This window comes from Eublepharis macularius, chromosome 8 (assembly GCF_028583425.1).
Source record: "Eublepharis macularius isolate TG4126 chromosome 8, MPM_Emac_v1.0, whole genome shotgun sequence".
Classification (NCBI taxonomy): Eukaryota; Metazoa; Chordata; class Lepidosauria; order Squamata; family Eublepharidae; genus Eublepharis; species Eublepharis macularius.
The window spans coordinates 27,923,420-27,945,512 of NC_072797.1; the positions used below are offsets into that span (position 1 = coordinate 27,923,420).

The following is a 22,093-nucleotide window of genomic DNA, read 5'->3' on the forward strand; positions in this document are numbered from 1 at the left end:
GGCCACAGTCCCCATTCTGTGACCTCTGGCTCATGGAAATTGAGGCTCACTTTCCTTTCAGCCTGACCCCTTTCCCTGTTAGTAAAGCAATGTAATGAGATCAGGAAAGGGGCCAGATTTACAGTGCATTCCTAATAAGAATTACTCCAGTCTAGTCCCCTCGAAGTCAATGGGCTTAGCCTAGAGTAACTCTGCATAGGATTGCCCTGTTAGCTGCCTTCACTTGCCAGCTCAGTTTTTGTTTTAAAAAAATGCCCTTAACCCCACTTTATAAATTAATGGGTAGAAAACTGTAGATAGATACATACTTCCTCACCCCATCAAGCTTGGCCCCAGTTCAATCTTTTTGTCTGAGAAACACCTCTGCAAGTCCTCAACGTGACAAAGGTGAGTGAAACCACCTTTGTGTTCATCTTGGCCAAAGGCGAAAACAGGACAAACTAGTTTCATAGAAACTCCTATGGAGTGACCCAGAAAGGAGAAGGGGAAAACAAAGGGCTTATAGGAAACAAGGGGGGATAACAGAGAAGGTTTAGCTCCTGGGAGCCTTGGCAAAGAAGTCACAACTACCTGTAAACAGCACTTTGAGTCCTGGCCTTGAACAAACATCCCCCCACCCAGTAACAACAGGCTTGGTTTTCATGTTATTTGCATTTCTGCTTTACACCCCCCCCCCACACACACACACAAAATTGTGTCAAAAATGTAATTTTCAACATGAAAATTTTAACTCACAAAAAAAAGGTCAGCTTGACCTTAAAGGTAAGCAAGGTCCCCCTCCCCACAATTTACCCAAGATGGTTACCAGGGAGCAAGACAAGGACTTTCTTGTCAGGACTATCTTACTCAGGTGTAAATGAAACCTGGTAAACATGAGACATGGGGTGTGCACTTCAGGTTTCCGATTCATGTTTTTAACCTGAATCAGGCCCAATTTGGAAAGATTTGGGATTCTTGAATTGGCCCAGCATTGCTAAGCCAATTGGGGAATCCCAAAGCAAAGCTTCCCAAAGTTTTGGGCAAAGAGCAACACTTTTCTTGCTGCTTGTAAAGCATACCAAAGCATTTAAACACCCGAAGTGGGAAACCCAAATATTTTTTGGGTGCACACCCCTAGATGAGACCCCTGATTCAGGGCAAATTACATTCACTGTGCTGTAGGTTACATTGAGAGAAACTGAGGCTGCTGTCCTAAGGACATTTTTCTTGAAGTCAACCCCACTGAATAACATGATACTTACTTATGAGTAGACTGGGTTAGGACTGCTTCCTGAGCGGCCTAAGATTTAAAAATTTTAACCACTGCACTATAGCTTTGTTCTCCAACTTCACGGTGTTTGAGCAGAATTTGATCAAATGTTTTGATACTTACCTCCACAGCTAGAAGAACGAGAAACTTGTTGGTGAAAAGTCAAAGAATGGAACAAACCATTTTATGGATCGCCTGAAAGCTCTCATGAGGCAACAATTAGCAGATCAACTGATAATGATGAAAAACATACCCTTTATTGTGATATTATACTTCACTGCTTCTAAATCAGGGGTTTTAGCCTCTGTTTGTTGCTTAGCATCTTCTGTAGTTTTAGATGGACCCGATGGACCTGACAAAAAGACACTTTGAAAATGGATTTTATTATCCTATAAGCAGAATTTAGCAAAGCATTAATACTGGTTTTTAAGTGTTTTTTAAATTGTACAGCAATAAAAGGAAACTGGAAGAGAGACAGCTACACATTAGAAAGATCCAGCAGCTATCACTGAAAATAGAACATCTGGGTTAGCTTGTTACATACAGTGTCATCCAGGTAAATGGACTCTGTATGTTTCCTGCCCTAGACACTGACTGCTGCTGGAAAGGGACAGATGCAATTACAATACAATTACCTCTGGACACAGGGTAGGTTGCATTATTATTGAAGCATTTAGCATAAAACATCTAAAACACATTCTGGAAAACAATTTGAATGTATTGTTTGATGGGTCATGAAATAGCTGTGTGCCTTGGATAGACAGAGATTTATGTTGGCTCTCCCCTGATAGGTCCCTGGGTACATGAACTTCACCTATGGCGCCATGGGCTCCACCACTGGATCAGGTTTAGGGCTGCTAACTCTGGATTAGGACATTCCTGGAGATTTTGGGGGTTGAACTCAGGGACTGCAGGGTTTGGGGATGGACCTCACTGCGGTATAAATGCCATAGAATTAACCTTTCAAAGAAGCCATTTTCTCCAGGGGAACTGTTCTCTGTAGTCTGGAGATCGGTTGTAAAGACCTCCAGGCCCCACCTGCTGATTGGCAAAATTAATCAGGTACCGCCCCTTGCCCAATTTGTGCCTTCTGAGAGGTCGCCTTCAGTGAAGCTAATGGCTGCTCTGTGGGGCCAAAAAACCATACAGAATGAGGTCAGAAAAGAAATTGTGACAACCTTGCTGCTTTCCTTCCTCCCTCATAAACACTTTAGACATCTAGTCATGGATCTTCTAGTGTGTTGCTTGGTTAAACTGGAATTTCAGTTCGGCATCTTTGACAAAGCGTAAGTGCTCATTGGTGGAGTTTGAAAATAACAGTGGCCTGAGGTTGCAATTTGATCTTCAGATTTATCTTCTGAGAACTCGCATCAATCTGTATAGCTCTCCAGAAGAAAATGGTCACGAAACTGCACACAGCTATGGAAAATAGGAGTCAGCTCTTGTTTAGAAAGACAGTTGGGAGCATTTTGTGGCTAAAGAAATTTTGCCCTGCAGAGGGCCCTTTCCATCCAAAAGAATGTTGGATAATATTGCCGCCATCAGGGAAAAGAGTGCTGCTATTTTTTATATTTTTGTATGACGCTTTTAAATGTTTTATATGGAATGTTTTAAATGTTCTTAATGCTGTTATCCACCCTGAGCCTGCTCGTGGGGAGGGCGGAATACAAATACGATAAAATAAAAAAAAAGATAAATAAAAAAGTAAAAATAGTGGGATTGTGGTTGAAGCCTTTCCTGGCCCATAGCTGAGATGGAATGTTTGGGGGCCAGGACTGAATTTTATCTTTCGACCATTTTGAACAAAATCTCTTTGACCACCTTGACAAAGAGTTCCATGTGGTTTAAGAATTTAAGAAGTACCCTGCTGAATCAGAACAAAGGTCCATCTAGTCCAGTATCCTGTTTCCACACAGTGGTATGACCAGATGTTTCCAGGAAGCCAGACATGAAAGTATCAACCCTTCCCTGCTACAGGAAATCTTTACAGTAAACCTCCAGACTGAGAAACAAGCTGCCTGAACTTCACTCGGGGCAAGTTTAAACAATTAGGGCAATTTGCAAACATTTTCATTGACTGTACCACTTTAGGCTATAGGTGAGGTAAGGCCCAACTGAATTATTTAAATATTGGGTCACATATAAGGTTACCAACCTCCAAGTGGGGCCTGGTTTTCTTTCAGTATCACAACTGATCTCCAGAGTACAGATATCAGTTCCACTGCAGGATATGGCAATTTTGGAGGTTGGACGTAAGGTTGTAAGGTGGCATAAGGTTGCTAGATGATGGCTGGCATCTGGTGGGAGATGAAGGGTGGGGATTTGAGAGGTGCCAGCTTTATGCATGATATAGTATCACTTCTGGGGAAAACCAGGAAGTGATGTCACATCACACACAATGATACATTTGTTTTTTTTTAAAGTTGTCCCACCACCCAAAGGAATGGCAGCAGGAAGCATAGGTTGCTAGCATGAGGACTATGGCAGAATGCCTGGCAACTCTACTTCGATAAGCTCGAATTTCAGTTCAGCATCTTTGACAAAGCATAAGTGCTCATTGGTAGAGTTTGAAAATAACAGTGGCCTGAGGCTGCAATCTGATCTTCAAATGTCCCCTCCCCAAATTCCAAATTGAGGTTGCAATTTGATCTATGTCCCCCCCCCCCCAAATTCTATCCTCCTCTACTGCCCTCAAATCTCCAGGAATTTCCCAAGCTGGAGCTGACAACACTAGGTCAAAAAGATTGAAACAGTCTGGGATCAGGTTTGCCAGGCCTCCTGCTACTGGTGGGAAGCATCTAGCTGACCATCTGCATTGCTCATAGGGATCCCAGGTGCCCACCAATGGCGGGCAATCTCCCAGCAGTTTACCTGCTTGCCTACTGGTTGCTGGTGACAGGTGGGAGGTCTCTGGCCAACCGGAGACTGTCTGCCACCAGCAGGCATCCCAGGAACACATCATTGTGCCAGCCGCAGGAGTGCTCTCATTCTTTGTTGGGAACCCTAATTGCTTGGCAATGAATTTTTTTTTTAAGTTTGTGGTAGTTCCTGGTGCAACCCTTTGCGCTTCTGGAGTTGTATCCAGAAGTAATGCTGATATCGCAGCTACCCCAATATCCCCACCATTTGATTGACAGCCATAGCCTGGCAATTGTATCCGAGATGTCCCTAGATGTCTCTAGGCTCCACAAAAGTCTGATTGCTGTTAATAGTTTGTCTCGGGCCTCTGAGCCTTTTCTAGCATTGTTTGGGGTCTATGTACCCACAGTGAAGGCACTACAAAGTAGGGTTGCCAATCTCCAGGTGGAGCCGTTTATTCTCCCATAAGTACAGCTGATCTCCTGGCTCCAAAGATCTGCTTCCCTAGAGGAAATGACAGGTTCAGAGGGCAGAGTCTATGGCATCATATCCCCACTGAACTCTCTCCCCTCCACAAGTTCTGCCCTCCTCATGGATCATCACCGAAGCTTCAGAAATTTCCCACGCTGTACAAAAGGAGAATGCAGGCTGGGAATTCTCTAGGCCCTGGTTCATATCTGATCAAGCCACTGAAGTCCATTGTGGCCTAGAAACCTCCAAACTAGCAAATGCCCAAGTAATAAATGGTGCCTTTCTATATTTATTAAGAGACGGGGAACTTGAGTGGGAGTGAGGGTGGAATGTGCCCATCCCTAACCTGGAGCGTAAGGCTTGCAGGCTGGAAAATGTTGGTACGTGCCATTTTCAGCTCTTTGAGAATTCCATTTATATTTTTTTCTATACAAAAAGGAACAATAGAGACACTGCACCTGGGCTGAAATGCATAATTGCATCAACACACACAGGGTACACACTTCTGATATAAGCATTAATGTTCTTATGGGAAAGTCATCTGCTAAAAAGCATTTCCTGAGGATTTTAGCTTCACCTTCTGAAGAATGGGAACACAAACGGTGTAAACTTTCTAGGCATTAGATTACCCTGCACAGCCATCAATGCTGCTAGAATCAGCACCAAAAATACATAGCGGCCTGCTGGAGGAAAATAATAGATCATTAATTACCTGGGCTGAACGTTGTAGATTCCAATTCTTTGCTTTTTGAAATGCTGTCTGTAGTTTGTTGGCTGGTATTTTCCACTGTGGCAGTAGGTGCTATTGTATTTTCAAAAATAGAATGCAAATAATTTAGTAGTAACAATGGAGTTTTTCTTACAAAGAATTATTAAAACAGCTTATAGAGGGGGTTCCCATTCCTCCAGTGGGATGCAGCAGCAGGAGAAAATTGGGTAAAAGGAAGCATCACCTGCCCCATTACATCAGTAAAAATTCGGAAGTGACATAGAGTAATTCTAGGAATTGCAGGAAATTCTCTGGACCTATTGGACTACTGTAATGCTCTCTGTGGGGCTGCCTCTGAAGTAAGTTTGCCAGCTCCAAGTTGAGAAATTCCTGGAGATTTGGAGGGGGGGGTGGAGCCTAGAGAGGACAGGGTTTGGGGAGGGGACGGACCTCAGTAGGGTACAATTTCATAGAGTCTACCCTCCAAAGCAGCCATTTTCTCCAGGAGAACTGTTATCTGTGGCCTGGAGATTAGTTGTAATTCTGGGAGGTCTCCAGCCACCACCTGGAGATGGGCAACTCTACTGTGAAGATGTCTTGAAAGGTCCAATTAATGCAAAATGCAACCGCAAGACTCGTCTCTGCAGTCAGCCACTCAGAACACCAAACTCCAGTGCTTTGTCCACAGCACTAACTACCAATTTGCTTCCATGCCCAATTCAAAGTGCTCATCATTATCTTTGGACCCCTCCACAGCAAAGGGCGAACCTTTATTGAACCACATCTCCCAGTATACTCCCCGGCGGCAATCACAGTCTGCTCCTTGAGGTGGCCTCCCTTAGGACTGTCCATATGGCTATTGCAAGATCATGGGCTTTTTTGTGGTGGCCTTAGTCCTCTAGAAAGGTCTGCCAGAGGCAGAGCGAGTAAGGGGGTGTTTCACTTGCTACACTTACAAAAAGTGTTCAAGTATCTTGTTCTGGTAGGGTAGCCAGCCCAGTGCTGGCAACACCTGGGAGATGCAGAGGGGTAGAGTTGTGACAAATGGAATTGTGTCAATGCCACATCAATTCTGGCACTAAGTGGGAAGTGATGTCACTGCATTGGCACCATGCTCTAGGACAGGGGTCTCCAATGTGGTATCTGCGAGCACTAGGGCACCTGGCAAAACTTTTTTTGGCCTCCGCCAAGTGTTTTAGAAAACAGGCAGGGCATTTGTCCAGCAGGGCTTCTAGTTGGACACTGGAGATTGAATTGGCATTGCAGATTTTTAAAAAGTTGCTTCAGCAGCAGCTGCCACCACAGCAAAAAAAAAAAAAAAAAACTTAATTGTGTGACTAAAGGATAAGGCTGCAAACCCCATTACCCACCCTGAGCTCCCACTGCCTGCCACCATTTCAAGTGGTGGTGGGGAAAAAATGTTTTAATCTGGGTCATCATGGGCATGATGCCACTCCTGTGGAAAACCCAGAAGTGATGGTTTCGAGCAATTCATAGATCTACCTGCCATCACTTCCACATTTTTTCCAAAAGCAACATTGTCACACTTATGACGACACCCCCCACACCATGTCCCTACCCTAGGGATCCCATTCCTCTGATGGGGTTGGGGGATCCCCTTTCCATCCTCTGCCCCCTGCCCCCCCTCCACCACTTACTTGGCCGATGGGGGGGAAGTGTGGAAAGAGGCCTCTCAGGCCCAAGGTGGTGCAATGATGTCACTTCCTGGGAGTGAGGTCATTGTGCTGCCCTGAAAATGCTCCCACACTTTGCAGCAGGCCAATTTGGACCTCAAGTGGGCCTGATTCAGGTTGTTTGGGGCCCAAATTGGCCTGCCGCAATGGGCATGCATGCCCTCATGCCTGTGCGATGATGTCACTTACCAGAAATGTTGTCATCATGCAGGTGTGGAGGCATGCACATGTGAAGAATACGCAAAGAGGAAAGAGGAAAGAGAAGGTAAATGCTCCCCCCCACCACCAGGAGGGTAAGGGAACCTGGCAACCCTACCTCCTATTCTTCCACTAGTTTGCTTTTATTACTGTTTTTATTTAATTTTTATTTATATTGTAAGCCACCTTGAGTTCCTGCAAGGTAGAAAGGTGGCTAATAAGTGCTTCAAATAACATGAATAATAAATTCTGTTGTCACAAAAAATTTACTTGGGGGGGGGGACATTTATCCACCTCAAGATCACTTGAAATATACCCCAGACTAAAATTTTTGGAAGTTTTTCAGAGAATGTTAGCAGTGTTTTAGAATGATATACTGTGAGATCTGATAGCATTGGGTGAGTAATGAATGTGTCTGACTAACAGTATGGAAAATGTAGCATTTGAGGTGTGATTAGCTGTAATGGCTGAGGGGGGAGCGAAATGGGTTTTCCCCATTTGTCAAAACTGCAATAAAAAACGGAGTGGGACAAGCTATTCCTGGACTTTCCTACCTCTCATGATCATTATGAGCAGAAATGAGTCAAGACATACTCTGCATTCCTCCCATACAAGGCAAATTCTAAAGTTCAGTTGATTCTTTAAAAACACATTTTCTCCCAGTTCCAATAACACAGTGTTCAGGACAGCTAGCTATGTCATTAGGCACGACATTTCCAGACCATACGCCATTGTGAGGGCAATGTTCGCCATGGTCCATCAGCTGTTATCAACCCTGAGATCAACTATTTCTGGCTATGCATGAACACAATGAAAATGTTTAATGGTACATTCTCTGGTGCCTGCTTATGGCTCCCATTCTTCCACACTCATCATAAGCACTCTGTTTTCACTGTAAAAATGGAACTAAGAGTGCAGCCTGATGCACTTTATTCCGATCCACCCACTTCAGCAGAGGCTGCCCCTTGTAAATGTCCCAATTTTAAAGCATCCACTCTTTTTATTTTACACTATACAGGGACCTATGTCAGCTAAAGCTGAGGCCGAGACTAAATGCTCCAATAAACTTTTCTTCTAAAGTGTTGTTTACGCCTCTGAATTTTGATGTAAGGTTATGGTGGTAGTAAAACCCATAATTCTTCAGTTGCATAATTATCTAACATTGCAATCCAAAATGCTATCCATTCGATGATGTTTTTCTTGACCACCTGTCATATCATGTGTCAGTGCAATTATGAACATGTAGAACTAATTCATAATGGTAGAAAACAGCCTAGCATAAATATTGATAGACTTCAGTAGGGTTTGCATTGCATTGGAATCAGGCTGCATATCTCTAAGGGACAGTTGTGCAGAAATGAGAGGACTGAACTTGCTGCAGTCCAACTCTGAATCTATCCTCCGTGCCCTAGTACGCTACTCGAGCTGACATTTTTTGTACCCAACATATTTGAGCTATTATTCCCATCCAGACTATATGGTAATGGTCTGCCCTTCTCTCTTGTGGCTGGTTCCTGAAATGCCACTAGAATACATTTACATAAACTAGGAATTGGGTAACACTACGCCTGTAATTTAAAAGGGAGGAGGGAATAGTCTGCACTTGCTTTTCTTGAGGTTAAACTGTTTGTATGGCAAGCAAGCACTCCCTTGTGTATTGCATTTGCCAGGGACAGACTGCATGCTAACAGGGTTAAGATACCTGCCGTGGGATCGGCGGTTCGGCAAGGGGTGAAATGATAGCCCTCTGCTGATTGGCGCCTCTCTCTTATCTCACTAAGGTCAGAGAGCTGGCTTTTCTCTTTCTCTGCTTGGGCTCTGCAGTCCACAAAGAACATTTTGTGCCAGCAGCAGACTGATGAGATCATCTCAGTTAGGTCTCCGAGGTGGAAAAGGAAGACAGAGCATCTTATCTGAGATCATCATAGCCAATGATGGCTTTGTCAATAAGTGGGCTAGGAAATCAATCACCGTGACGCTCTGCTCTGAACTGATTCAGGCATGCTTGCATAGTATCTAGGGAAATGTGTAGGCACTGTAGAAAGACCAGTTTTGCTGTTGTTACTCTCAAAGTAAAGGCATCACTACAGCAGAAGACAGGGTGCAAAAAGCACAATAATGGGAATCTGGGTCATAGCCAGGAAAGTTCTAGTGGGTTCAGCACTCCACCAAGGTTAGCTTGGAGGACTGGCTGTAGCTCAGTGGGGAAACATCTGTTTTGCATGCAGAAGGTCCCACTTTTAACCCCCCAGCATCTCCAGTTAAAAGAATCGGGTAGGAGGTGGCATGACAGATCTCTGCTTGATGCCCTGGGGAGCCACTGCCTGTCAGAGTAGACAGTTCTGATCCACGAACTCAGAAATAGCTCAAAGAAAAGCTTAAGTACGAAGTGAGGCTTCTGGGAACATTTCAGTCATTTCTTCATTTAGGGGAGAAAATGCCCAAACTAGGTGTAATGAGATCGAAGAAGGAAGTGAGGGAACAAGGTCCTGATTCTACCATCAGGCTCTGGTCTTCATGACTGAAAGTGTAAAGATAGATTATAGTTTGAGCAATGCTCTTTGCTGCATTTGGTGCAAACACACCAACTGACCTCTGGTTTTTAAAAAAACACAAATAATTCTAGATTTGGGGATAGGCCATGACTCAGTGGTAGAGCATCCACTGTGCGAGTAGAAAGTCCTCAGTTGAAGCCCTGGCATCTCCCATAGGTGACATGAAAGACCTCTACCTGAGACCCTGGAGAACTGCCACCAGTCCAAGCAGACAATACTGACCCTGAAAGACCAACGGTCAAACTTGGGCAGCTTTCTGTGAAGTTGGCAGCTGAAGCCAAACTTTCCTCTGCTAAAATCTGCAGATTTGCACTTCTAAAATGAATAAGCATATATATTAAGGCAATAAATAATAAATGCAATTGCAGTGCTTTTAGAAATAAGATGGTGGACAGGCTGCTTGAACTATGGAAGGAAGAAAAGCTAATCGCTGAATGGAAGCTCGTACCCTGGAAATCTGGTTGGTCCTTAAGGTGCTTCTGGACTCAACTCTTGCTCTTCTACTACAACACAGCGACCTACTTGAAACTATAGATCAAACTGTGAAGCTGGATATGGCGAAACAGCTGACACTGCAGGATTATTATTTTTTTTAATGAATTCAAGTACAGTTAGTTGGAAAATAGTCAAAGACAGGAGTTTTCCTCCTGCTGGAAAGTTCACATAGGGCATTCGATAGATCTGGAGCTTCATAAGAACAGACGCTCATTAAGCTACCTTATATTGAATCAACCCATTGGTCCATTAAGGTCAACATTGTCTATGCTGACTGGCAATGGTTCTCTAGGGTTTTATGTAGAGGTTGTTCACATCACCTACTACCAGCTCCTTTTAACTAGAGATATCAGGGATTGAATCTGAGACCTTTGAATGCCAAGTGGATGCCCTGCCACTGAGCCACAACCCCTCCCCTGCAAAACTTGATGCTCCTTCACAGGGCTTTTTTTCAGCAGGAACGCAGTGGAACGGAGTTCTGGCATCTCTTAAAAATGTTCACATGGCCGGTGGCCCCGCCCCCTGATCTCCAGACAGAGGAGAGTTTAGATTTCCCTCTGTGCCAGCGGCGTGAAGGGCAATCTAAACTCCCCTCTGTCCAGAGATCGGGGGGTGGGGGGCCCACCGGCCATGTGACCATTTTCACCAAGGGTGATTTAAACTTTTAAAAACTCCTCCCTTTTTCCAGCGGACCCAAAGTGACGTCATTGTGTGGTCCTGAGTTCCACCACCTCTTTCCCCAGAAAAAAAGCCCTGCTCCTTCATATTAAGTCACTCCACTGATCTATCAAGGTAAGTGTTGGCTAGTCTGGCTGGCAGCAGCTTGTCAGGGTCTCTCTTTTACATTGACAGCCTTGCTACAAGTGACATTTTACACGTGAAGGATAAAGGATCATTTTCACAAGTCTTTCTGGGAACTGAAGTTCCTCTCCCCCACCCCTTTTCCTTCTGTTCCTTCCCCTCGCTGCCTGAAGAGACAGAGAAAGCCTGTGGTAACAGCAACTTTTGCAAATCGTTCCTCCATTCACAAGCCTGCTCTCAATAATCTTTGGGGGCAGGCAGCTGCAACTTTCTCAGCTTTCTCCGGAGCATTCCCGGCCCCCCAGCAAGACGATTTGCAAAAGCTGATGTTGCCGTAGGCTCTCTCTGTCTCTTCAGGCAGCGAGGGGAAGGAACAGAAGGAGAAGGGGTGGGGGAGAGGAACTTCAGTTCCCAGAAAGACTTGTGAAAATGATCCTTTATCCTTCACGTGTAAAATGTCACTTGTAGCAAGGCCCTGAGTCTCTGGAAATAGATGCCAGAGATTGAACCTGAGACCTTCTGCATGCCAAGAAGATGCCAGTGAGCTATCGTCCCTCTCCTAAGAATTCCTTGCCAGATGGGTGTTTAACCTTTCAGAAAATAAGTTCTAAAAATATACCAAAAGAAAATAAATCACTTCTTGAGGTTAATGGGGCTATTTTTTTTGCTGCTACTAATATGCTACTTTAATCCTACCAAAGGACGTCAAAGTTCTGAGGTCAAAAGCTTGTGTATTATTCAAGATGTACAAAGCATTCATCATTATCTTGGGGAGCCGGGGAGCAGGGAGGAGCAGCAGAGCGTGTGTGTGGCTCAGTGGTGAAGCGCGACCCAGGCAGTTCCTGTAAGCTCCAGCCAAAGAACATCAGGCAGCACACATTGGGTGAGACCCCAGAAGACCATCACCCAACTCAGCCAACTGAGTCAAGGCAGAGTCAAAGGCTCATGCATAGCCCATAGATCCAGGGAAGCAGCCAAATGGTTATCATTGTTGTTTATTCTGCCATTCATTTGTACGGGAGTAATTTTTAAAGAACACTGCTGGATTGTGGTCTGGCAGCAGTTTCTTGGCCAGGAAGGGTTGGTTTGCTTACCCTGTCTAAAGAGTTACATTGAATGCAAGCCTTATACAACACAGAGAAGCAGACCGGTACAATGGACAGAGTCTCAGGCTAGGACTAAGGAGAGCTGGGTTTAAATCATATTTAAAATGTGACCTCGAGCCCGTCTTTACCTCTCAGCCCCAACACTTAGGGTTCTTATGAAGGTAAAATGGCGTGCCTGAGCACCTTGTGGAAAGGATTGGATTAAAAATGTATTTGAAGTGTTTAATTTATATGAGCAACCGAGAATAAAGCTATCCAGGGTTGTGAACCTCCACGTGGTGGCTGGAGATTTCTCAGAATTATTAATATTCTCCAGGCCACAGAGATCGGGTCCTCAGGAGAAAATGGCTGCTCTGGAGGGTGGGCGCATGCATTATACCCTGCTGAGGTCCCTCCCCAACCCCCCTTCACAGGGTCCATTCTCAAATCTCCAGGAATTTCCCAACCTGTAGGGGACAGCCGTAAACTGCCATCCTTCATAAACACATCTTGTGTTTTGTTTCTTTGCAACAATAGATAAGGAGACAAACACAGATTCCACCTTTCATATATTTTACATTTATATATTTATAAGTCATCTGAAAATATATAATAAAGATATATCTAATTCTGTACTTGGGCACAGACTATGGATCAAAAAATCTACCCAGCAAGGCCCTTTACAGAAAGGGGAAATGTTTCTATAAATCGGAAGGAAGCCCCAGAGTTGCATGAAAATTTCAAAATGTAAAAATTTGTGGGTTAACACCTCTCCCAAAATAGGGAAATGATTTCTGCTCAAGAGTGGATTTAGCAACTTAATCAAAAATGCTGAAAAAGACCTGTTGAAATTACTCTGTGTGACCCCTTAGTGGCAACCTGGTTAGAGGTGGCTTGGAGCAGAAGAGATGTACCACACATGCTTTCTGCTCCAAACTCCCTACCTAGGGATATTTGGCACACTTTCTGTTCCAGGCACAGCCATCAGGAATCACTTGGCCAGCTGGGGGCTAGAGCAGAAAATGAAACGGATGCTTCCTACTCCAAGCATCCGTACCCCAACTCTCACCAGCCAGTTCATCAGGGAGCCTGGGCATGGAGCAGAAAGCCTGGTAGTCAGCTGGCTATAGTGGTAGGACAGAAGGCATGGAGCAGAAAACTCATCTTGCCTTTAATGACCAGCTGACCAGGAAGGGCTTGGGAGGGAAAGCACACCCCAAATTCTCTAAGCCCAGCCCCCCCATACCCTGGCTAGTGGTGGCATGGGGGGGGGCTCACACCATGCATTCTTTAAACCCAAGCGCCTGCTTATTGTAGTGGAGTAAGGTTGCCAACCTCCAGGTGAGGCCTGAAAACCTCCTGAAATAGCAAGTGATCTCCAGTCAACATAAATCAGTTCCCCTGGAAAAAGGGGGCTTTGGAGGGTGCACTCTATGGCATTATACCCTTCTAGGGTCCCTTTCCTCCTCAAACCCAACCCCCAAATATCCAGGTATTTCCCAGCTGGAGCTGGCAACTCTGAAGAGGAGGCAAAAGGGAGAATGGGATGTCCCCTCTCTGACATGTCTTCTGCCTATAGATTTATAATTAGGAAAGGGGTTAAAAATAGAATATTATTGCTATGTCATTATGATAATTTATGGTGTTATCGCATTGAGAATAGATTGTACAGTTTGGGCCAATAACAACAACAACAATGACAACATTCGATTTCCATAGCCCTTCAGGACAACTTAACATCCAGAGCAGTTTACAAAGTGTGTTATTATTATCCCCATAACAATCACCCTGTGGGGTGGATGGGGCTGAGAGAGCTTCAGAGAGCTGTGACTGACCCAAGGTCACCCAGCTGGCTACAAGTGGAAGGGTGGGGAATCAAACCCGGCTCTCCAGATTAGAGTCCCGCCACTCTTAACCACTACACCAAACTGGCTGTCATCTTAAAATAGACATTGTGGAAAGGGTTCAGAGCACCTTCCTAATAAGGAAAAGCTAAAAAAAGAGCTTTGGGGATGGCCGGGGGGAGATGGTTATGAATAGACGATTTTTAAATTATGCTTGGTGAGAGAAATTAGATGGAAAGAACTGTTTCTCATCCTATAATAGTCGTACGCGGGATCACCCAAGGAAATTGGTGGGCAGTAGATTCAGAACAAAAGAGACATAATTCATGGAATTGGTTCAGGTAGTTATGGAATTTACTGTCATGGGATACCTCAGCTGGCTCTTTGAGACGCCTAATGTTCTTTGAGACCATCAAGTGTAAGTAAGTTGCTGGGAGAAACTTCACGGCCTGCTGTGTAGGCTTCCTGGAAATTATGGGAAACAGATGCTGGACTCGATAGATGTTTGGTCTGATCGAGTCAGTTTTCTTATGTCTTAAATATTGTTAACAATAACATCCTATAGGAAACTGATGTTTTATCAGTTTTTAAAGTGATTCAACTCACAATATAAAAGATCACAGCTGACTGTAAAGCTCCTTTGTGTAGGGACTAAAATGTGTGTTCACTGTTGCCTTATCCTGTGGTCTTCAGCCTATGAGCTGGGACCCTCATACATGTTGGACCATGGAGCCCTCTAGAAGTGCCATTTTTGCTGGGTTTTGGAATGACTCCCTGCTAATACACTGGTGTGAAGAGCAAAGGTGTTATGCCTCCTGCCTTTCTTTGCACTTTGCAGGATGACTAGGTGAGATCACATTACTGGAGAGGATTCCTCCAGGGTCAAATCCACATTACTCATTCTAAGTCGCATGTTCCCCGCATTCCCCACGCAATCCCGAGTGCCGGTCACATTACCTCATTAAACAGACGCATTTCATTCGCATTTCTCCCGAATGTGTGGTCACAGGTTTTCAACGGAAGTTTCACGGTGGCCGTGAACGGGCCAATGCGCAATTTACATGTTTTTTTTTAAAACCACCCCCCTTCCTGTCTCTCCGGCCGTTCCGAGAGTTCCTATTGGCTGATTCAACTTGCAAGTGCTCCGTAGTCTGCAGAAGACTGTTTTTGACTTCATAGCATTGGATTTATTGATTATGCTGTTTCTGAATCAAATCTGGTAGTTTGAAAAACCATTTTAGGGTGAATCCATCCTCAGAACGGACTCACGAAACTTCCTTTTTAACTGTTTTTTTTTTAAATTTTATATTACTGTAATATCGAAATTATGAAATATTGAAATAATGACACTCCAAGGAAGTGAAACTTCAGTGAAATTCAGGCACTGAACTGTCCTGCGTAGGAAATGCCCACGAAAGCTTCCCACATGCTTCCAAATTTCCAAAAAAGAAACGGGAGAGAGCCATCAGTGCTGTCAGTGGGGGAAAGAGAGGCATCATTATCTTCAATGATGTTTCTTTATAAGGCAAGATCGAAATAACGGAAAAGTGCGCTCAAAATTTTTTTTAAAAAATGGGCAGGAAAAAAAGGTCCCGCCCAAAAAAGCGGTTTTCGAGCGGCCGTGTGGCCAGAGGGACGCGCGAGAAAGACGGCTTGGAAGCAGGAATGTGAACGAAGAGGAAAAAATCGCGGATTGGAGGCAAACGGAAGATATCCGATAAACATGCGGGTAATGGGTGAATGTGGATTCGACCCAGGACTCTGACCATCAGCTTGTTCATCATTAGGGTACATCTTTTCATCTGCTGGCCTTGGAAGTAGTGAAGTTTAAATTCGGACTTCCCTTCTTCCTGTCATGTGACTGTACTTGCAGCTGAGTGGAACCCTTGCTACAGCCTGGGGGTTAAAATTGGTCCCGTACCCTGGAAAGAGCCTAAGAGTTCAGAGCCAGTTTGGTGTAGTGGTTAAGAGCGCTGGGCTCCAGTCTGGAGAACTGGGTTTGATTCATCACTCCTCCACTTGAAGCCAGCTGGGTGACCTTGGGTCAGTCACAGCTTCCAGCTCTCTCAGCCCCACCCACCTCACAGGGTGTTTTGTTGTGGGGATAATAATGGCATACTTTGTAAACCACTCTGAGTGGGTGTTAAGTCATCCTGAAGGGCGGTATATAAATCGAATGTTGTTGTTGTTATAAGTTGATGAAATCCACAACAAAAAAGAGAGTAGGGTTGCCAGTTCCAAACTGGGAAATTCCTGGAGATTTTGGGGGTGGAGCAGCCTGGAAAGGGTGGTCTTTGGGGAGGGATCTCAGTGGGCTAAGTTAGGCGGAGTGCCATAGAGTGCACCCCCAAAGCAGCCATTTACTCCACTGATCTCTGTGGCCTGGAGATCAATTGTTATTCCGGAGAATCTCAGGCCACCACCAGGAGGCTGGCTCCAAGAACAGCACTATTTCCTAATAGTTACCACCTCTATTGCACCAGAGCGTTGTTTCCCTTTTGGCTTCCAAAAGTTAAGTGGCTGCTTCCTGCCTCCCTCCTTCAAGCTGGCCTCTTCCTGTACTCCCTTTCCAGAAGTACTGGGGAATTGCTCTCAGATGGCCTCAGGGATGTGCATTGCAGGCAACTTTTGGGGCTTGTGGTTAGCAAGACTAGAACCTGGAAAACCTGGGTTCTCCCAGGGAAGCCTGCTGGTGATGGACCAGTCACACTCTCTCAGTCTAACTTACCCTGCAAGGTTGCTGTGAGGAGAAAATGATGTACGCCACTTCAGGTCCCCATTGAGGAGAAAAACAGGATGTAAATAAATTAAAAATAGTCCTAGAGTATAATCACCTTATCCAAGATGATGAAGCCCTAAATATCAAGTCCCTAGGACTGGGATGACACAGGAAAAATCTATCACATTTTTAAATCTTGCACTTCCTTCAAGGAACTCAGGGTGGCATACTTCATTCTCCATTTTTCATTTTATCCTCACAACAATCCTGTGAGGTCAGTTATGCTGAGAGAGAGACTGGCCTCAGGTCATCCAGTAAGCTTCCATGGCAGTTTTCAAGAAGAGGCTGGATGAATATTTGTCAGAGATGCTTTAGGCTGATCCTGCACTGGGCAGGGGGTTGGACTAGATGGTCTGCATGGCCCCTTCCACCTCTATGATTCTATGATTCTATGATTCTTCCATGGCAGAGTGGGGATTCGAACCCAGGTCTCCCAGATCCTAGTCCAACTTTCTAATTTGGCTAACGGACTACAGCATCTTAAACTCAAATACTTTACAGATTTGTGGGGTGGCGCTTCAACCTAACACAAAGTCCACTGCAAAGGGGGAATTATTTCCCACAGATTACTCTTGGCCTTTCCTGAAGTTGCTGAAAGTAATATGTTATTAGTGGCAGAAAATAGCCTGTGAACCCTGGATCTTATTTCATCCGGAGCTCCCATTAAAAATGCATGCTGTTCTTTTGTTGAGAGCTCTGCCGCTGCAAAGTGCTCCTAGGTTTTGCAACGTAAGAAATCATTGTCAGTTTTACGACTGTAAATGGCTGTGAGCTGGGGTAGCATCGTGGCCAAGGGCCTGATCTATGCGCCAGGAGTTCCCCGGTTCTAATCTCATCTCGGTCACTGACTTATTAGGAACTTTATGCAAGTTTCTCTCTAGCCCTCCTTCTACATTCCGCAAATAATAATATCACCCTCCCTTACAGGGCTATTGTAAGATCTGCGACTAGATAAAGTATGTGGAGTGCTTCTACATACTGGCTTGTGCCTTTAGTCTGTTGCCAGTTTGAGAGCCAGTTAGGTGTAGTGGTTAAGAGCGTGGGACTCTAATCTGGAGAACCGGGTTTGATTCCCCACTCCTCCACTTGAAGCCAGCTGGGTTATCTTGGGTCAGTCACAGCTTCCAGCTCTCTCAGCCCCATCCACCTAACAGAGTGTTTTGTTGTGAGGATAATAACATACTTTGTAAACTGTTCTGAGTGGGTGTTAAGTCATCCTGAAGGGCGGTATATAAATCAAATGTTATTGCTTAGTCAATGGCTACCTTTTGAGTCTCCTAACAGAAAGTTCTGGTTGGTCAACCCAAATTTTGAACCTGGTCAGTGGAGGGGAGGGGAGTATTGTTTATACTGGATCCAGTGCTACTACTAGACAATCAAGTTAAGCCAGCCACAAAAAAATGCTTACTACAATCTCACTCTAGCCTGAAGATGGCTTCCTACCTCGACCTGGCTGACTGGGCCACCTGGATCCATGCTATGGTAACATCAAGACTTGACTATATTGTAATGCACTATACAGAGGTCTCCCATTTCAGTTAACTAGGAGACTCCAACTGATGCAAAACTCTGTGGTTCAGCTGTTATCAGGAGTGAGCAGGAGCATGAATATCACTCCCATCCTGCAGTTGCTCCATTGCCTACCTGTCAGTTACTGTGCTCAGTTCAAGGTATTGGCTATCACATACAAAGGTTTTCACTGCCTAAGTCCAGCATATGTACAGGACCGCCTCTCCCCATATGTTCTTCCACGGCAGCTTCACTCATCTGAACAGGGTCTCCTGCAGGTGCCACCCTGCACATGGGTAAAATCAACAGCTGCCTGTACGTGCGCATTCTCTGTGCTGGCCCTTACCCTATGGAACGGCCTGCCTGAGGAAGTCAGGAGACCCCCCCCCTCTCCTGGCCTTCTGCAAACAATGCAAAACTGAATTATTCAAAATTATCATACTCGAGATACGAGGGCTGTATTGCAGGGAGAGGGTCTCAAAGAGATGCTTCACTAACGAGTTATAGATCCAGAGGAGTTGGCCATGTTAGTCTGTAGTAGCAAAATAGTAAGGAGTCCAGTAGCACCTTTAAGACAAACCAACTTTACTGTAGCATAAGCTTTCGAGAACCACAGCTCTCTTCATCAGATGCACGGAGCCAGTTTCTTCATATCCTCCATGCATCTGACGAACAGAACTGTGGTTCTCGAAAGCTTATGCTACAGTAAAGTTGGTTAGTCTTAAAGGTGCTACTGGACTTTTTACTATTTTACTAATGAGTTAGGGACCATAGTCTTCACCACTATGTTGCCTTACATCCTACCTGTTGCTTCTGGGTAGTTCTAGGTTGTCTAATGTCAGTCCTAGAATTGCTTATGTTCTGTTTCAGCATTTCTCCAATTTTTGCTAACATTATGTCTTTGTAAACTTTTATTTATCTACCTTATGGCATTTTTTATTGAAGTGTCATTGATATCGACCGTATTAATCTCATACTATGTAATCCGCCTTGAGTCTCAATGAGAAAGGTAGACTATAAATGACATAAATAAATAAAATATTTAGATTCACCCTATTTATGTTTTCATCTATGTTAGACAATGTTTTGTACTCTGTAGACAGATTTTCTCAGGAAATTGGGTTTTCTGGTCTCTTCCTTTCTACTTCTGCTTATCGCTCCTTTACTTTAAGTGATAGTAATGACAGCATGTCATACATTTCCTTTCCTAGAACTGACTGGTAAATATGTTGGAATCCACAGGTCAGAGTCCTCCATGAACATTTAGTTGGGTTCATTTTTTTATTTACTTGTAGCACCTTTAGCCACTCTTTCTTTTAAAAAGGACTCATGGGTATAAATTTCAAACCTAGGCCAGGTCAGGGATTGGAGCGGGTCATTAGGAATAAAGATACACTGCATTACTAAGAAGTCTGAGATAGCACCGTTCTGGTCCGTCAGCTGGAAATGTGTTGCAAGACAATGTTTTTCAGAGCACAGATGATACATTTGAGTCTGCATCCAGCCCTTTGCTGTCTCTGTTCTCTGCTTTCACTTTGTAGCACTTCTAAACTTACAAAACCACACATTCTAAAAGGGAAGGAGAATATGAATCTGTTGTAGCATGAATAGCTGTAGAGAGCTGTGCTGGTTTGTTAACAAAAAAAAGCTATAGTTACATAAGCATCTTTTTTATGCGTACCAACCAAAATATTACAAACAGTGAGTGAGACACTGATTTTCCCAAAATGAGAACTCAAAAAGTTGCTCCCTGTTTTGTGAGATTGTGGTTGGTTCTATATGTGTGTTGCTTTTTTTTGCTGCGTGGTTAGAGAGAGTTCTTGCAACACACTAAAGATTTTGTGTGACTTGTTTTGATGGACTGGAGCCTGCACCATCAGATGCATGATCCTTGCCTCCATACACACAGTCAGGTGTACAGGGAAAAAGTGACTTTTTATGTACACTCCAGAGGGGTTCCCATGTTAGTCAATTGTAGAAATATAAAACTGAAGTCCAGTGACACCTTAAAGACTAGCAACATTTATTGCTGCATGAACTTCTATGAGTTGATGCTTTCTCACATGTTAGATAATGCACTTGCAATGCACATTAGCGATCGTTTGCAACTGGATTTTCCTGTGAAACAGGAAAGTCCATTTACAAACGATCGCTAAAGTGCATTATCCAATGTGTGTGAAAGCAGCCTCACAGATCATAGAGCAAACATTTATTAGACTAGCAACATTTATTCTAGCAGATGCTTCCATGAGTTGGAGTTCACTGTTATAGCACTGGAAGAAGCCAGCTCTGACTCACCAAAGCGCATGCTGGGATAAACGTTGTTAGTCTGTAAGGTACCACTGGACTCCTGTTTTCTCATCTTATGTACAGTCTGTGACATCCCTACACAAAGCTCCAACGTATACAAGTTAAGCACAGGGCCCTGAGGAGAGCAGACAGGGGGACAAAAGGAAGGAGAATGTGCTCCACAGGAAATGTTGCCTGATGCCATCTTTAGTTCCACTGAGCGCCTTCAGAGTGCCCACTTAGCACCTTTATTTATCTCTTTCCTTTCCAATTCTGGTCAACTGTTCACAAGATAAGGACACGACTTTTTATAGGGGGGGGGGGGGATTCCAAAAGAAAGTCAACATGATTATTATTTTTTTAAGTTTGGGAATTCTTCCTACCCGGATATGATCCGGCATCGTGGCCCCACATGGCGCGCCGCAGATCTGATATTTTCACAATCGCAAGAGACAAATTCGTCCTTCTAGGTCGGAGCGCGCAGGGGGCGGGTGCCGCCGAAGGCCGCAGAGCAGCCGGGCCGGCTCCATCGCAAGCAGCGCCGGCGGAGCATCCCGTCCCCTAAACGCCCGCGGTGCCCAAAGAATCTCAACCCCCTGCCCGGCTTTGCGCTCGACACGGAGCTGCCCAAGGTGAGCGACTCCTTGGGAAGAAACCCCGAAGATCGCCCTCCGCGGAGCCTTCCGGCGGGCCCGAGGCAGGAGGCGAGGGCGAGCGCAGGTGCCGAATCCTTACCTGGCGTGCCGGCATCCGAGAGGCGGAGAAGAGCCACGAGCAGCAGCAGCAGCGGCGGGATGGAGCGCGCCTGGGAGAAGCTCATGTTGCTGCCGGGGCGAGCGGCGCCAGCGCTGCAATGAGCTCGGGCGGCTTGCTCAGCAGCGCCCCTAGCGGCCGCCGGCTGCTCACGCAACCGGCCCTGATTTCTGGCGGGGCGACTGATGGGGGCCCAGCCGTGACTCCGCGTTTGCTGGGCTTGTGCGCGCGTTTCTGGCGTCCTTTCTCCGATGTTAATTGGCGTGCGTGGTGGTTGGAGGGGTGGCGCTGGTGGTGGTGCAGAGAACCAGCGGGAAGTCGCAAAGACAAGCCGCTTCCCAAGCTGATACCTGGGTGGATGAGTTCTGATGGTATGCACACTTCAGTAAAGGCAAACGTTCCTTGTTGGATCAGATTAAAGAAGCCCACCAGCACAGCCCTCCTCCCTCCTCTCCATAGGTAACATCTCCGTGAAGTTGTCTAATCTGCTCTCCAAAGCCATCCACTGCAGACAGTGGACAGAAGTTTGGGTTTTTCCCCCTTTGTGCAAAGATCAAGATGGTTAGCCGTGTTTGTCTGTAACAACAGAAAAGAGCGAGAGTCCAGTAGCACCTATAAGACTAACAACATTTATAGTAGTCACAGCTTACTTCGAAGTCTTGCCCCCCCCCCCTTGTTATGCACAATACTAGAAATCCAGGATACGGGATGAGCAAGAGCCTGGCTGGACAAAAAGAAGCATTTCTTTCCCCCAGAAGTCATTAACTTGTAGAATTTGCTGCGAAGTGATAGCCTTTAGCATG

At 45.1% G+C, this 22,093-nt stretch overlaps 1 protein-coding gene across 1 annotated transcript in view; it reads right to left on the reverse strand.

Moving 5' to 3' along the window:
- The window catches only part of EMB (embigin), a 41,431-nt gene extending 20,058 nt beyond the window's left edge, over positions 1-21,373 (reverse strand). The window contains exons 1-3 of the mRNA XM_054986117.1: positions 21,273-21,373; positions 5,292-5,381; positions 1,503-1,601 (exon numbers count right to left, since the gene is read on the reverse strand). Of these exons, the coding sequence (XP_054842092.1) occupies positions 1,503-1,601; positions 5,292-5,381; positions 21,273-21,357 (274 nt within the window). The 5' untranslated portion in view covers positions 21,358-21,373. The remainder of the gene's footprint in view (positions 1-1,502; positions 1,602-5,291; positions 5,382-21,272) is intronic.
- Between the last annotated feature and the right edge of the window lie 720 nt (positions 21,374-22,093).